Source organism: Cydia amplana, chromosome 16, assembly GCF_948474715.1.
Source record: "Cydia amplana chromosome 16, ilCydAmpl1.1, whole genome shotgun sequence".
NCBI lineage: Eukaryota > Metazoa > Arthropoda > Insecta > Lepidoptera > Tortricidae > Cydia > Cydia amplana.
Genome location: NC_086084.1, coordinates 10,996,232 through 11,012,089, shown reverse-complemented (window position 1 = coordinate 11,012,089; position 15,858 = coordinate 10,996,232). Strand labels below are relative to the sequence as shown.

At 37.1% G+C, this 15,858-nt stretch overlaps 2 protein-coding genes across 2 annotated transcripts; one reads left to right on the top strand and one right to left on the bottom strand.

Annotated features, from left to right (window-relative positions):
- The first annotated feature begins 695 nt into the window (after positions 1–695).
- Positions 696–4,915, top strand: LOC134655219 (uncharacterized). The gene is made up of 5 exons (XM_063510670.1): positions 696–903; positions 1,116–1,304; positions 1,756–1,851; positions 2,194–2,347; positions 4,742–4,915. The coding sequence occupies exons 1-4, from the start codon at positions 817–819 to the stop codon at positions 2,341–2,343; spliced, it is 522 nt and encodes a 173-aa protein (XP_063366740.1). The 5' UTR covers positions 696–816; the 3' UTR covers positions 2,344–2,347; positions 4,742–4,915.
- A 905-nt stretch (positions 4,916–5,820) lies between these two features.
- On the bottom strand, positions 5,821–9,615 carry LOC134654945 (uncharacterized). Its single transcript, XM_063510367.1, has 4 exons — positions 9,151–9,615; positions 8,959–8,994; positions 8,438–8,564; positions 5,821–5,939 (listed from the first exon to the last, which is right to left on the bottom strand). The coding sequence occupies exons 1-4, from the start codon at positions 9,595–9,597 to the stop codon at positions 5,821–5,823; spliced, it is 729 nt and encodes a 242-aa protein (XP_063366437.1). The 5' UTR covers positions 9,598–9,615.
- Positions 9,616–15,858: the final 6,243 nt, after the last annotated feature.

Here is a 15,858-nt window from a genome sequence, read left to right as displayed (position 1 = left end):
GGTTCCAGTATGTGTCGCCCTAGGTAGGTACTTCTTTTGGACATTAGTGGTCCGCAGGAACAGAGAATGTGCATAGCAGTCTCCTCTGACTCCTGACAGAACCTGCATGTCGCATCTTGTTTTTTCCCTATTCGGAACATGTGTTTGTTCAACTTGCAGTGTCCAGTCAAAATTCTAGTCACCGCGCAAGTTTTGTGTCTTTTGAGCCCTAGAAGCTCCTTAGCAGTTTTGCTGTTGAACCCTTTGATTAGAGCTTTCTTAGATTAGAGATTAGAGAGTGGTGGGGATAACTGACAGAACGGGATAGTCTTATGTATCTTTCAGTAGGAGTAGCAGCGAAAGCGCTATTATTGTTTGTCCTTGTCACAGTCTCACATCTTGTTTTATTCCCCACCGTAAATTGACCACTGTGATTGGTCGAATTCGTTTGTTGCCCACCATAACAAATAAATTCGACCAATCATAGCGTTGCAATGCGACGCTATGATTGGTCGAATTTATGTTTTGTCCCTCACGGGGGCACGCGTAGACCACTTCTATAGGATGCTACCTTCTATGGCTACGTGCAATAAAGTTTCGGATCGTGTTTTGGAACCAATGTGTAACGCGCATTGGTTTCTGAACGTACCCTAGTATTCAATCAAATGTCAATGTCAGATTTGATTTGACTTGACTTTTGGTTAGCAGCACAGCTGGCACATTTTTGTGGTTTTGCTATTCTACTGTAATTTATTTCCCTTTTCTTGAATGAAATAACTTTTGATCCAATTAATATAATAAAGAAGGCAATATATCCCAGATAATATACACAGCAAAATGAGCGCGTGTACCGTGGAAGTCGTGAAAATACTTGGAAAATATCTCAACGTACCGGTTGGCACTGCTTGTTACAGTACGGAAAAGGTATTTTATTTCAATTGTTATCCTGTTTTAATTTACCAGTACTTATATTCTACATATTACTAATAGCCTGTTGCCATTAAAGTTTTTAGCTTGTTTTTTTCTTTTAAGTTTGTGCCACGTGAAAGTCGTGAAACTCCGCTGCGCTAATTTCTAATGTTTCTTTATTATGATATGATATAAATGCTTATGTAAATATTTGACGGATTTTACAGGTATTGACTGCGGTAATTAACAAGCAAAGTGTTGAAGGCTTTGCTACAATAATAATGCGTTTAGCGTCCCAAAGCAGTGTACAAATGACGCAAGAACAAACCTTGCTATGCTACCAGTGGTTAGAACACATCTCTATGTACGCCAACCAGGCGGCGGCTAACCCGGCATTTGCTAAGAGTTTTCTACAAGTAAGTAATTCTTCTATGACTACACCAGATACAAGATCAAAATGCATAGGCCCAATAGGGGATGTAATTCAAGCAATGTGCTATCATGAATATAAAATATACTACCGTACATTACAATCAGTGATGACAGATTATGCATCTGGGAAATTATCTTGAAGTTTAAAAATATCATTACAACTGTTTCTAACTAGCAAAACTGGAACTAATAATACTATTTTGCTAGCCAAGAATCCAAAGAAGTTATACCTTTTCCCGTTTCTCAAAAGCTTATTGTAACTTGTAATACAAGTGGATGTCACTTTTTGACAGCTTTTGTTAGGAAGGGACTTCCACTTGTATTACATGTTACAAGCTTTTGAGAAACAAGCTCTGATCTATACTCTTGGTATCTTGTAGCACTGAATTAACAGAAAAGGTGATTGCTATTTCATTACCAATCTTTTATTTTCAGGATATAAATAAAGCTTTGCAGATAAACACATATCTAACAGGACAATCATTGACCATCGCAGATGTGGCTGCCTACCATGTTTTATATCCTTTACTGGTAAGTATTGTTTATTTATTTTGTAAGCTTTTTATGTAGTTTTAATAAAAATATGCAATGAGTGTTTTAATATTTAAAATTAAACTAGAGGCTGAGATTTCAGAAGTTACAGAACAACACAAAATGTACTTAGACATATGTCTAGAATCTCACATAAAATTAATTCTATAACTAAACAGTTAATCTTGCACTAATTACAATACAAAAATTTTTCTAAGGAAGTTTAATTAATCTTACAAAATGTTATTAGACAAAAATGCTACTTTTTATGTATGCTATTGAAACAGTGCATTGCAATGCATGTTGGGCAACACATAGATAAGACTAAAAAATTTTTTCCAGGAACGCCTATCCATTTCTGAAAGAGAGTCACTGCTGCACCTCTGCCGATGGTCAAAGCACATTCAAGCTCAACCAAAAGTGTGTGTCAACCGATCACCTCTACCATTGAATACCCTGACCCTCACTACGTTAGCTCCAGCCGTGCATTAGTGTTGTAAGTGTGTAAAGAGTTATTAATAGTGAAAGAGGTATAAAGCCAGAAAAAATTACTGCCTCGAATTCTTCAGCCAAAAGAGATGTCTATGTTGCTCTGCAGCCACATATATTATGTGGTGTCATTAGTTATCAAAAGTTGACATTTCATATTCATTTTCCATAAAACTTGGCATCACATAACACCATATTTTTTGTTACACTACACCTCTTTCACAATCAATAACTGATGTAAACTATTTGTACCTAGTGAAAGGATCTCTTAAGGAATAAAAGTATTTAAAAGTTGATTGACCTTGCATGTAGGTAATAATAATAAAAAGTATGTTTCGATTTAAAATAAATTATTTCTTGGATGAGGTTTGTTATGTAAGTTTTCAATAGTTACATTTTATTTTAACACCTTATCAGTTCCCCAGTATTTCACGTAGTCAATACATTGCTGTTGATATGTTTCTTATATTATTATATTGTACTTTTACCTTATGTTTATCAAGAAACTATATGCTTTGTGTAAGTATTATATTTATAGTAACATGTATTCTAGCTAATCATGTAATGTCTATGCATCTTTTGTTTTTCTGTACTAAGAAAAGAGATAAAACAATTAGAGATGCACCGGATATCCGGTTACTATCCGGTATCTGGCCTATCCGGACGTTATTTTACTATCCGGCCGGATACCGGATAGCGACCTACTATCCGGCCGGATACCGGATAGTAAAATTAACACATTTTGGGGTAAAAAATGGAATCTAAAAAACAGTCACAGTCATAATGCTAACGACACTGTAAATAGAAATGAATACGTAACCAATGTCACACAATACACTTATTTGTTTACACAAAAATACGCGCGCGCACTTGTAACTATAAACGAACTTACTACGTAATGACATGATAAAACTCGTTACGATCCTAGAAATATGTCCGCGCGAACGTTCACTACGAAATAGGTCGAAACCTGCACGACGCGCACCTGCAAAACTCAAAATATAGGAATAGTTCCGCCGGCCGAATATCCGGCGGCCGGATACCGGATATTCGGCCAGTGTCCAGGCCAAACAACTATCCGTTGCATCTCTAAAAACAATTGTCCTAAATAGTGGCATGGTTTGACCAGAATCAGAATCAGAATCAGAAAAATATTTATTGCCACGAAAAAAAATCCTTATCAACTAAGTACAATATATAAAACTTAAATACTAAAATAGGTTCAAATTAATTAAAAAGATAGGTAATTATAATAATATAAGAATGATTGGGCAATGGGCTCCAATCTCAGCATATGCCAAGCACTCCAAGCAGAGGGCCTAGCGCTGGTTTTCAGACTGGACCCTTGAGATCGGTCGGTCGCAGTTTAACAAATTACCGTGCTTTGCTAGGCTTAACAATTACAATAAAATCAACAAGAGTAGAATAAATAAGTGCAACGAATACCAGATAGACCAGAAATACTTTCACCCTGGGTGTGTGTGTGTAGTGTCTAGGCCCCGTGAGCGTTGAATGGTCTGCTAACTCATGATCTGAATCGTAAACTTTAACGCTAAACGTTGCCCCTTATAGTTTCCACACGCTCTCTTACGCATAATACTGCCATATAGTGGCCTAAATCCAAGAATTAAACTGGCAAATAGAGGGCTCTTTTGCTGCCTACAACAGTTCACGCACGCTACCTATAAGGTTGCTTTAAATGTAAGCGCAGGCACTCTAGGGGATGATCATCATCTTCCTCGCATTGTAACGGCATATTGCCACGGCTCATGGGAGCCTGGGGTCCGCTTCGCAACTATTCCCAATCATTGCCGTAACCACTAGTTTTTTACGAAAGTGCCAACTGACCTACCAACCCAGAGGAAAAACTAGGTCTTTTTAGGATTAGTCACAGACTAAATAATAGTACTAGGTACAGAAGATTCACTCTAACAAAACGCGTCTATTACGACAGATATGACCGCTAGGTGGCGCAAGCGCGAGTAGGAGTCATTCCGTAGCGGTGCGCGGCAACTACATGGCTTGACACCGAAATTGGTGTGGGCCGCATATAGTTCTAGCGACGCGACGAAATCGCGGAGTGAGCCACGCCACAGAATAAATAATAGTACTAGGTACAGAAGATTCACTCTCTAACAAAACGCGACTTTTACGACAGATATGACCGCTAGGTGGCGCAAGCGTCCGTTCCGTTGCCGCGGCAACTACTATGGCTAGACACCAAAATTGGTGTGGGCCGCATGTACTTGTAGCGACGCAACGAAATCGCGGAGTGAGCCACTCCTGGACACGCCTGGATTAGTCCGGTTTCCTCACGTTATTTTCCTTCACCAAATAAGGAGTCAATGCATTTAAAAATGCTCTATTTCTACTTATAAGTAACGTGTGTTACCTATTTCAGACCGGGGCGCCTTTGAACACGGATGGGCTACCAGACCCAGTGTTTTCACATCAAATTAGAAATATGACGAAATTTAATTCCTCCTTCATATATTTCCCAAATCCATTCTCGTATCCAAACTACCCGGTTATAGTGTACGCGTAAATTAAATAAAACTACAATTGAGGTTCAGAATTTATTCTGATTTGCTTCTTTGTCTATCTACTGGTACATACTTTAGATAAGTAAAAAAAAAAACATGTTTAAGATACATATTGCATATTAGATAAGTTATATAACAATAAATATTAAAAACTTCATTGCACTCTACAAAATAAAATGATACCTACAGAAAACCAATTTGGGTCTACCTAAGTAGGTAACAAAACAACAGTTAGACTTATCGCTAAACAGTGTTCTCTTCGAGACAACCTTTATAGCGAAACTTGAAAAAGTTACACAAACATTCAAATAAGCACAGTGATACGCACACTCAGCACAATAACAAATGCCAATAGATATGTACCTACTTGATGCAAAAATATTATATTGTAAGACTAAACACCCGGTAGGGTGCGCAGCCAACGTGCAATCGTTAACGCTCCGTAAAGAAACGTAACTGTCACTGTCGCACTAGTAGGGCAGAGTGATAGAGAAAGGTGATTTCGATACGCTACGGAGACGGAGCGTTAACGATCGGCACGTTGGCTACGCGCCCAGCAATTATCTACCTAAAAAAACAAATTTCTACATTGAAATATATATATAATAATTACCTATAAATCTTTGCGACCTTAATTTGCCATAAGTCGTAGAATACGTCTAATCGATCGGGTAAAATAAATTCATCTTCTTTTCGCTCGCTTCTTTCCTTCATACAATTATGCAAAACCCAAAATTTGCTACTGAAATTTGAACCTATAGTGCAGGGAATAGAGTTGATCTTATTTGTCTAAAAATTTAACGAAACAAAGGAAATGCAACTCTGTTCCAATTGAATATGGTTTAAATTTCATCGAACTGAAGAAGTACTATAGGTAGGACCTTGGGCCTAAGGGCGCTACTGCTCGAAAGAAGATGAAAAGTCTGTCAAGCTCTAACTAGTGTTGTCCACTACTTTGAGTTTGAGGCCGTGAAGCGTTAGTCTTCCTGTCAGCAAGCCGCAGCATCAGGCAACGCTCTAGTTTGTTGGAGTAAGAGCAGCCGTTGTCTTCCGCTTCTAAAATATAGGTAAAGTAATTTTATTTACTACATTTTTCCATGGCTGCGTCATCTGCGTGGTCTACGCTTCTATTTTAACTTTCCTTTTGATTCCTTCGTCTATTAAAAAACATAAAATTTTGGTTTCAGGCGCGGAATGTCAACTGAAGATGCAATAACCTCTCTTACCTCACTAGTAGCGGATAACCTGGACAATGGTAATAAGTGCTTAGCTGTCTTTTTGGACTTAAAAAAGGCCTTTGACACCGTCTCTGTTCCTATTCTTTTACACAAACTTGAAAAAATGGGGGTTAGAGGGTCACCTCTTGCTCTTCTTAAAAATTATCTTACTGAAAGGAAACAAAGAGTGAAACTATCACAATATACCAGTGACGATGTAGACATCTCTTACGGCGTACCCCAGGGTAGCGTATTAGGCCCTACGCTATTTTTGGTTTACATTAATGACCTGTGTAATATTACATTACCTAACGCTAAACTTTTTTCTTATGCTGACGATACCGCAGTGGTCGTTACAGGAAAAACATGGAATGAGGTTAAAATCAGTACAGAACTGGGCATGTCTTACATCGCTAAATGGTTAAGAATGAATTTACTAACACTTAACACCAAAAAAACAAATTACATGTGTTTTAGTATAACCAGTAGTTCACAACCAACTTGGGATACTAATCTTAAAATACACTTCGATCAACCTTGTGACGGTGCCAGTTGCGACTGCCCATCTATCGAAAAAATTGCAAACATCAAATATTTGGGAGTTATGTTGGATGAGCATCTCAATTGGTACGGTCACATTGATCAGGTCATTGTTAGAGTTAGAAAGTTGCTCTGGATTTTCAAGACTTTAAGACATATTGTGCCGGGAATAATAACAACGAAACGATCAAAGTCGCGTAATTTATTAAATGAAATTTACACCTCCTTGGCACAATCAGTCCTGATGTATTGCATAACTGCTTGGGGAGGTGCAGCAAAAACTCGTTTTATAGACCTTGAAAGAGCGCAGAGGGCACTTATCAAAATTATGTATTTTAAGAAGGCCACATTTTCCACTGATCTGTTATACCAAATCAGCGGAATCTTATCAGTTCGGAAATTGTACATATTGCAGACCACTCTAAAAAAGCATAAAACTCTCCCGTACAACCCAAACTACAAGAATAAGAGGCACAAAATATATATTGCTAAGGTGGTTAAGACTAAAACTAAATTTGCTAGATCACAGTTCGTCACCACATCTGCGCACCTTTACAATAAAATTAATAATGTACTAGATATTCACTCCAAACCGCATACAGAGTGCAAAAATGTTTTAATTAAATGGTTGGAAAGTAAAACGTATGATGAGACAGAAAATTTACTGAGATGAAGCTCACGCTCGACACACACCCACACCCACCCACCCACCCACACACACACACACACACACACACACACACACACACACACACACACACACACACACACACACACACACACACACACACACACACACACACACACACACACACACACACACACACACACACACACACACACACACACACACACACACACACACACACACACACACACACACACACACACACACACACACACACACACACACACACACACACAGAAGAACCCATAAATTTAATTGTTTATGAATTAAAATTAGCATAGACCTTAGCATTACCTTACCTCCGTAGGTACATAGACTTAGTTTTAGTTTAGGTAAAAAAAGTTGTGCTTCCTTTGTATTTACATTGTAATACTGTATACTGTAATTTTGTGTAATTAATTAGTTTAGTTTAATTTAATTGTATACCTAAGTACATTATGTTACATAGGGAAGAGCGGTGTTACCCAACACGGGCATATTTTTGCTTACAGGGTAGCTCCATCCCTTGCATCATAAATATGTGTATTTTTTGAAATAAAGAATTTTGTAATTTTTTTTTTTGTAATAAAATAACAATTAGGTATTTCAAAGGTTATCTTATCAGGTATGAAGTCAATTGATCAATGTTTATTAAGAAACTATATTCAACCAAACTATCCTAAACCTAAACGAATTAACCCTTTAAGCGCCACTTGCACCAGTCCACTAACCTGGGGTTAACCGGTTAAATCCTTAATCCAGTGTCAAATTGTACTGGTAACCATGTTAACTCCATGGTTTAACCGGTTAACCCCGGGTTAGTTAATGGTGCAAGTGGCCCTAACCATTTGACATTTCTTTCTAGTTATTCGATTTCGAATCGTAATTCTTATTGCAGAGATGCGTTTTTGTTTTAAGTAAGTAAATATGATCGATGGATGGATTGTGTGAAAAAGGATATAAGAAAGAAAGGAGTGCAGAGTGCTGAGGTGACGCAAGATAGCGGAGAGTGGAAGAGAAAAACATGTTGTGCCGACCCCACATAACATGGGATAAGGGCAGGAAGAAGAAGATGGCAAATACGTTGCCGCTACGGACTAAGGGTTATCAATAAAAAACCGTGACCTTACCTGACTGCAACTCTTGGAAGCACGCTCTGGTCTGGTCCTGTAACGCGGCACGGGACTGCTGGGACGTCACAGAACCCTGGATGCGTACCCACAGCTCGCTCTCACGCGGGATACCTCTGGAGTCCACCTGCCAAACACTCAAACAGACATGTAGGTGGGCATTTTCATTTAACTATGTAGGTACCATTAACGGCCGGTTAGCAATCGTCACAAAACTGACGGTCAATGTCAAATCTAATACATTTTGCAGGAATGTGGCGGTTTAGACGTTACTGAAACACGCACGACTTAAGTGGTTAAAAGTACAAGTTTAAATAAAAGGGCCCAGGTATGCATTGTAAAGTTGTAAACAGACTATTACACCAAGCGTTGTAAACGGCATAAAATGCAATTGCAATCTACAACATAAACGGGTATTTTCTTTAGTCTTAACGAATGTGTAATTGTATTTTCGACCTGCAATGTAACCTGATTCTTATATACAATAAAAACTTTGAACGATATTGTTGTGTTTAACTTACCACTTGAAGATTTGCGAAAACACACTGGCTAAGACACTGCAACAAAATCAAAACAGGTTTTTATCGCACTTTGCTATTGCAATTTTACAGGCGTTCTTTATGGTTATTGTCATTTTTTTTTTCAAAAATAATAGAAAACTCGAGTCACTCTGCAATTCTCGAGTAGTAGGATAGAACTTTTAATTTGCTTACTTGATCCGAGTCAGGTTTGTTAAGCAGCGGCTCGCTCCGTCTAGTCCTGTTTAGTGACGTCATATTCCCGGGGTCCGCGCCGATCGCCGGGCGCGGCACCGTGTTCACCAGCTTCTCCCCCCCATTCCCTGCCCCGTACCCCCCATAATCGAAGTCAGTCGCGTTCAGAACATGTATCTGTTCTTTCATGGAAGTATTCCGTCTTTCGTGACCGTATTGATTCGTTTCTGGTTTTGAGTTGTTGTCGATGCGTGGTGTCCGATCAGCATATTGCTCGTCGTATCCATATTCTTCCGAGCGCCGCTGTCGCGTCTCTTTGCTGTCATCTCCAGGTACCGAGCAGGAGCGCAGAGCTTCTGCTATTTCGTCCTCTAGCAGATGAATATTTCCATCTCCAGCACATGAAATAAGCACTGGTAGAGAGAGGATAACGATCGTCCGCAACATCGCAAGTCCAATGCATGAATTGGCTCGGTTTGCGGAATTTAAGCAGGTCGGATCAGGACAGGAAGCGGTCATCACGTTGACAGATAACTGTCAGACATTGTGTTGTTCGCTTTGATCGGATGCATTTGTGGCATTACGGCCGACATTGATATGGTTGATGACAATTAATGGAGTGGCCTATAGAAAGTTGCTTCTATGAATAAAAGTGAACTACCGGGGTAATTTAAGTACCTATAGGTAGTAGGTATAAATGCTTTTATATACAGAAAAACCTATGGGTATAGGTATGAGTTTAAAGTAGGTATGACCTACTTACCTACCTACCATAATTCGTTACGAAAAACAATGTCGAGAGACCAAGACCTTGTTATTGCTTTATTTAATAATGCATTATTAGCTAGTGTTATTTGTGTAATAACACAGTTTTTTAGTTTGATTAATTCGCTTTAACAGACTTGTAGATTGAATTAAGCGATATGTATGAGGAAAACGCACTGTCTCGACTATCAGCGATGAATAAGAATGAAACGCCGTAATATTATATCTCACTACACTAAATGCGAGAAATTTATACGTTTTAATATTTTTTTGCAGTTCTGCAAACTTGACATTTTTCATTTGTTTTATAGCGGAGGTTTTTGCAATGAGAATGTTAAAGTGAGCTTTGTTTTATTTATAAGCTACTTATTTCTTTATTAATGAATTAATCTCATATAATCTAGCTTTTTATCTGAAATTAATAATCTATGAACAGTGACTTTATTAACAGCAATCAAGCATAGAAATGTAAAAATATAGGTATGTACCTACATTGAAAATTGACGTGATTATCGTAAGAACGCTTGTCTATATATATAAATGCAAGTGTCCTGACTGACTGACTGACTGACTGACTGATTCATCAACGCAGAGCCGAAACTACAAAAGATAGAAAGTTGAAATTTGCACACTAGGTTGCATTTATAAAGTGTACAAGAGATAAGAAGCGATTTTGAAAAATTCAACCCCTAAGGGGGTTAAAAAGGGGATGAAAGGTTGTATGGGGAACAAGTTTTATTTTAAGCTAAGAATTTGAAACTTTGTAAAAATGTATTATATTAAAAAACAAGAAAACTAATTTCAGCGTTTTTGAAAATTCATCCCCCAAGGTGGTGAAAAAGGGGTTAAAAGTTTGTATGGTGATCAAATATTTTTGTGAGTGTGGGACTTGAAACTTTGCATATGGGGATATTATTATAAGACAGGAAAAGTAATTTCAGCGTTTTTGAAAATTCATCCCCTAACAGGGTTAAAAAGGGGTTGAAAGTTTGAATCCATTACAAATGCTTTGAAACTTCTTAGAAAGGCATAATAGCCGATTACAAAAAAAAAGTAATTGCCACGTTTTTGGAAATTCAACCCCTAAGGGGGTTAAAAAGGGGATGAAAGTTCGTCTTGGGGTGCAAATTTTATTTTGATCTAGGAACTTGAAACTTTGCAAAAAGGTATTAAATTAAAATACAAGAAAACTAATTTCATCGTTTTTGAAAATTCATCCCCCAAGGTGGTGAAAAAGGGGTTGAAAGTTTGTATGGAGATCAAATATTTTTGTGAGTGTGGGACTTGAAACTTTGTATATGGGGATATTATTATAAGACAAGAAAAGTAATTTCAGCGTTTTTGAAAATTCATCCCCTAACAGGGTTAAAAAGGGGTTGAAAGTTTGAATCCATTACAAATGCTTTGAAACTTCTTAGAAAGGCGTAATAGCCGATTACAAAAAAAAGTAATTGCAACGTTTTTGGAACTCAACCCCTAAGGGGGTTAAAAAGGGGATGAAAGTTCGTCTTGGGGTGCAAATTTTATTTTGATCTAGGAACTTGAAACTTTGCAAAAAGGTGTTAAATTAAAATACAAGAAAACTAATTTCAGCGTTTTTGAAAATTCATCCCCTAAGGTGGTGAAAAAGGGGTTGAAAGTTTGTATGGATATCAAATATTTTTTCGAGCGCGGGACTTGAATCTTTGCATTTGGGGATATTATTAGAAGACAAGAAAAGTAATTTCAGCGTTTTGTAAAATTCATCCCCTAATAGGGTTAAAAAGGGGTTGAAAGTTCGTATAGGGTTCAAATTTTATTTCAAGCTAGGAACTTGAAACTTTGTAAAAAGTTATTAAATTAAAATACAAGAAAACTAATTTCAGCGTTTTTGAAAATTCATCCCCTAAGGTGGTGAAAAAGGGGTTGAATGTTTGTATGGATATCAAATATTTTTTCGAGCGCGGGACTTGAGTCTTTGAATTTGGGGATATTATTAGAAGACAGGAAAAGTAATTTCAGCGTTTTGTAAAATTCATCCCCTAACAGGGTTAAAAAAGGGTTGAAAATTCGTATAGGGTTCAAATTTTATTTTAAGCTAAGAACTTGAAACTTCGTAAAAATATATATTTTTAATATGCAAGAAAACTAATTTCAGCGTTTTTGAAAATTCATCCCCTAAGGTGGTGAAAAAGGGGTTGAAAGTTTGTATGGATATCAAATATTTTTTCGAGCGCGGGACTTGAATCTTTGCATTTGGGGATATTATTAGAAGACAAGAGTAATTTCAGCGTTTTGTAAAATTCATCCCCTAATAGGGTTAAAAAGGGGTTGAAAGTTCGTATATGGTTCAAATTTTATTTTAAGCTAGGAACTTATAACTTCGTAAAAAGGTATTAAATTAAAATACAAGAAAACTAATTTCAGCGTTTTTGAAAATTCATCCTGTAAGGTGGTGAAAAAGGGGTTGAAAGTTTGTATTGAAATCAAACATTTTTTCGAGCGCGGGACTTGAATCTTTGGATTTGGGGATATTATTAGAAGACAGGAAAAGTAATTTCAGCGTTTTGTAAAATTCATCCCCTAATAGGGTTTAAAAGGGGTTGAAGTTCGTATAGCGTTCAAATTTTATTTTAAGCTAGGAACTTGAAACTTTGTTAAAAGTTATTAAATTAAAATACAAGAAAACTAATTTCAGCGTTTTTGAAAATTCATCCTGTAAGGTGGTGAAAAAGGGGTTGAAAGTTTGTATTGATATCAAACATTTTTTCGAGCGCGGGACTTAATCTTTGGATTTGGGGATATTATTAGAAGACAGGAAAAGTAATTTTAGCGTTTTGTAAAATTCATCCCCTAACAGGGTTAAAAAGGGGTTGAAAGTTTGTACGGGTTTCAAATTTTATTTTAAGCTGGGAACTCGAGACTTCTTAAAAGGGTATTTTATTAAAAGAGAAGAAAACTTATTTCAGTGTTTTTGAAAATTCATCTCTCAAAGTGGTGAAAAAGGGTAAAAAGTTTGTATGGAGATCAAACATTTTTGTGAGTCTTTGTAAAATGGCATTTTATTAAAATACGAGAAAAGTAAATTCAGCGTTTTTAAAATTCATCTCTTAAAGGGTCGAAAGGGGGTTGAAAGTTTGTAAAGTTGCAAACAAACTTGAAACTTCGTAAAAAGGTATTTCATCAAAAGAGAAGAAAACTAATTACAGAGTTTTTGATAATTCATCCCCATGGTGGTGAAAAAGGGGTTGAAGATTTGTATAGAGGTCAAACATTCATTTGAGTGCGGGACTTTAATAGTTGTAAACTTTGTATATAGGCATATTATTAAAATACAAGAAAAGTAATTTCAGCGTTTGTAAAAATTCATCCCCTAAAATGGTTAAAAAGGGGTTGAAAGTTTGTATAGGGTTCAAATTTTATTTAAAGCTAGGAACTTCAAACTTCGTAAATAGGTAGTTAAGTAGTAGGTTTTATTAAATAGAGGACATGAAAATCTTCTGGTTGAGAGGGATTATATCGAGAACAATTTTATTCAGTTAGGGGCTTGAAGCTTCGTAGGTTGTGAAAGACAAGTATCATGCGTTGTAATATTAATAATTAACAAATGATTAACCGTCTTACTGCGATCTTTTGCTGCATAATGTTCTAAGCTAATGTAGAATATATAACCACCAATATACAAATCCACGCGTACGAAGTCGCGGGCAACAGCTAGTTATTATAAGTCTGACAAATAGGTAGGTAATAGGCAATAGCTAGGTATCTAATCTACAGTAGGTATGGACCCGATTAAAAGTGAATTACTCACTTGAAAATAAACACACAATTTTTTTTATAACATTTATTCCTTATCCCTTACCATAATGCCCCCACTTCCCATTCCCCCATCCACTCCAAGCGGCCCCCCCACTCCCACCATAGATCCTAGTGCCCGGACCAGACCTATACAAGCCGTAGCTGCTGCCAGCCAGGCCCGACTTCCCGAACGGTAGATCCTCTGATACGCTTGCGTAGCTGCTTCCTATAACGCCTGATATACCAGTTCTGTACGAGCTCCCGATGATACCAGTGGGGGCAGCATTGCTTCCGTAGGTACCAGTCAGGCTGAAGGTGAGAGGGATGTGGATGCCTCGGATCCCGTATGATGGCTGGGCTGGCCAGAATGTTCGCGCTTGTGGTTCTTCAAACTCATCATCATCTGAAAGTAAGGTAAGAAGTTACGAGTCGGAGTTACCTAATTGGAAACGGCTATGATTGTTATTGGATCAGTTACTAATTGTCTATAATACGACTATTATGTATAAGTATGTATAACATTTCATCTAATAAAATCGGTACTTAATATACTTGTTGAGTCCCTTCTCTACTTTGGTACCTACCTAGAGGTACCTACAGTGCACTAAACTACTCATCACAAAAAATATATGACATTTTAACTACTTATTATACAACCAGCACCATTTTATGAGTAATTTCTGTCATCAAACTTCCCCATGTCACCTAAATACTACAATGTCATTCATTTGTTTCACTTAAAAAACCGAACTTGTTTTCAACACAATAAACAATTTTTTTTTTAATATTTATTAAATCAAGATATGAGTTTAGGTATTAATTATTTATAATTGCGAGTCGTTTATAATGTGGTTGCACCATCGACGACCCATTAAAATTACCATTCGTAAACCTTATTTCAACGAGATAAGATCTATTTTTGACCTCATAAAGGTGTAGTATACGGTTATTCCCCTGATCCCGGATGTGTGGGCGCACGAAGCCCTTCATATGGCCAGCTATGTCGCTGGTCTGGTTTACAGCACTTAAAATTCTTTACTTTAATGTCAATTACACGAGTTTTGAGTCTTTACCTATAACGTAGGCCCTACCTATATAGAGTCCTTCGCAAGTTCTACGTCAAGCAGGTAGGTAGGTACTTATACTTAATTTACTTCTGTAAAGTCAGTGGACACCCAGCTTAGACAGACTCTAGTACACGTACCACGAGTCACTGACAATGTCAACATTGACATATATGCTAACGTCTACGTATTTTACATTTTATACATCTCGCTCGCCCTAATATGCCAGTATCTACGAGCGAGATGCATAGAAAGTAGGTAAGTAAGTTGCGTTCACGCTATGCTGGCTTCATGAGAAGGTTATTAGATTGTAGAGTCTGTGCGGAAAGAGAAGAGTCGTGGAATGTATGGGGCCCAATACATTCCACGACTCTTCTCTTTCTATAGTGTATACAGTGTGGAAAGATAAGTCGGGCCCTGGAGGGAAACTACGTTACGTTAAATCCTTAAGCTGGCTCATTTTACTTAATGGAGACATTCCTTTATTTTTAAAAAGAAACAAAACTGCATTCAAAGTATTTTTCTTTTTTTCTTCAATTTGGCTTGTCTAAAAAAATCTTGAGTACTAAATATTATATTTTATGGATTTTTTGTACGACAGACGAGTTTAAGACCTAATGTTTCTTGGAGAAATGTTATCACTAACATTAACTGTAGCGACTAGTAGAATAAAATTGCGAGTTTTTATTTTTTTGAATTTTTAGTCGGTTTGAGTCCCGGGCGAGGCAAGCGAGTTTTAGAAAATCTTTGAATGCAGTCTTGTTTCTTTTTAAAAATAACGGAATGTCTCCTTTAAGTAAAATGAGCCACCTTAAGGATTTAAGGTAGTTTCCCTCCAAGGCCCGACTTATCTTTCCACACTGTATAGGTACCCATTTGTTAAGTAGGTAATTATAGGTATCTAATTATATATATTGTTGTCACAATTATCTCATTCGCGTTGTCTTAGCTGTGGTGTCGGGTTTCCTTTGCATTAGTTAATGTGTTAATAGCACATTTTGCATAAATACTACGATGTGCGAGCACTATGCACAATATTTTTATACACCACAGGTTTTACAATACGACCCTCATTCAATTCCAAACTTGATTTTTGAAGTGA

Coding starts and splice junctions, on each gene's coding strand:
- LOC134655219 (XM_063510670.1), top strand. CDS start 817: ATGAGCGCGTGTACCGTGGAAGTCGTGAAAATACTTGGAAAATATCTC. Junction 904..1,115: donor CTTGTTACAGTACGGAAAAG/GTATTTTATTTC, acceptor CGGATTTTACAG/GTATTGACTGCGGTAATTAA. Junction 1,305..1,755: donor TTGCTAAGAGTTTTCTACAA/GTAAGTAATTCT, acceptor TTTTATTTTCAG/GATATAAATAAAGCTTTGCA.
- LOC134654945 (XM_063510367.1), bottom strand. CDS start 9,597: ATGTTGCGGACGATCGTTATCCTCTCTCTACCAGTGCTTATTTCATGT. Junction 8,565..8,958: donor TTTTCGCAAATCTTCAAGTG/GTAAGTTAAACA, acceptor AGTGTTTGGCAG/GTGGACTCCAGAGGTATCCC. Junction 5,940..8,437: donor CTTCCAAGAGTTGCAGTCAG/GTAAGGTCACGG, acceptor CCTATATTTTAG/AAGCGGAAGACAACGGCTGC.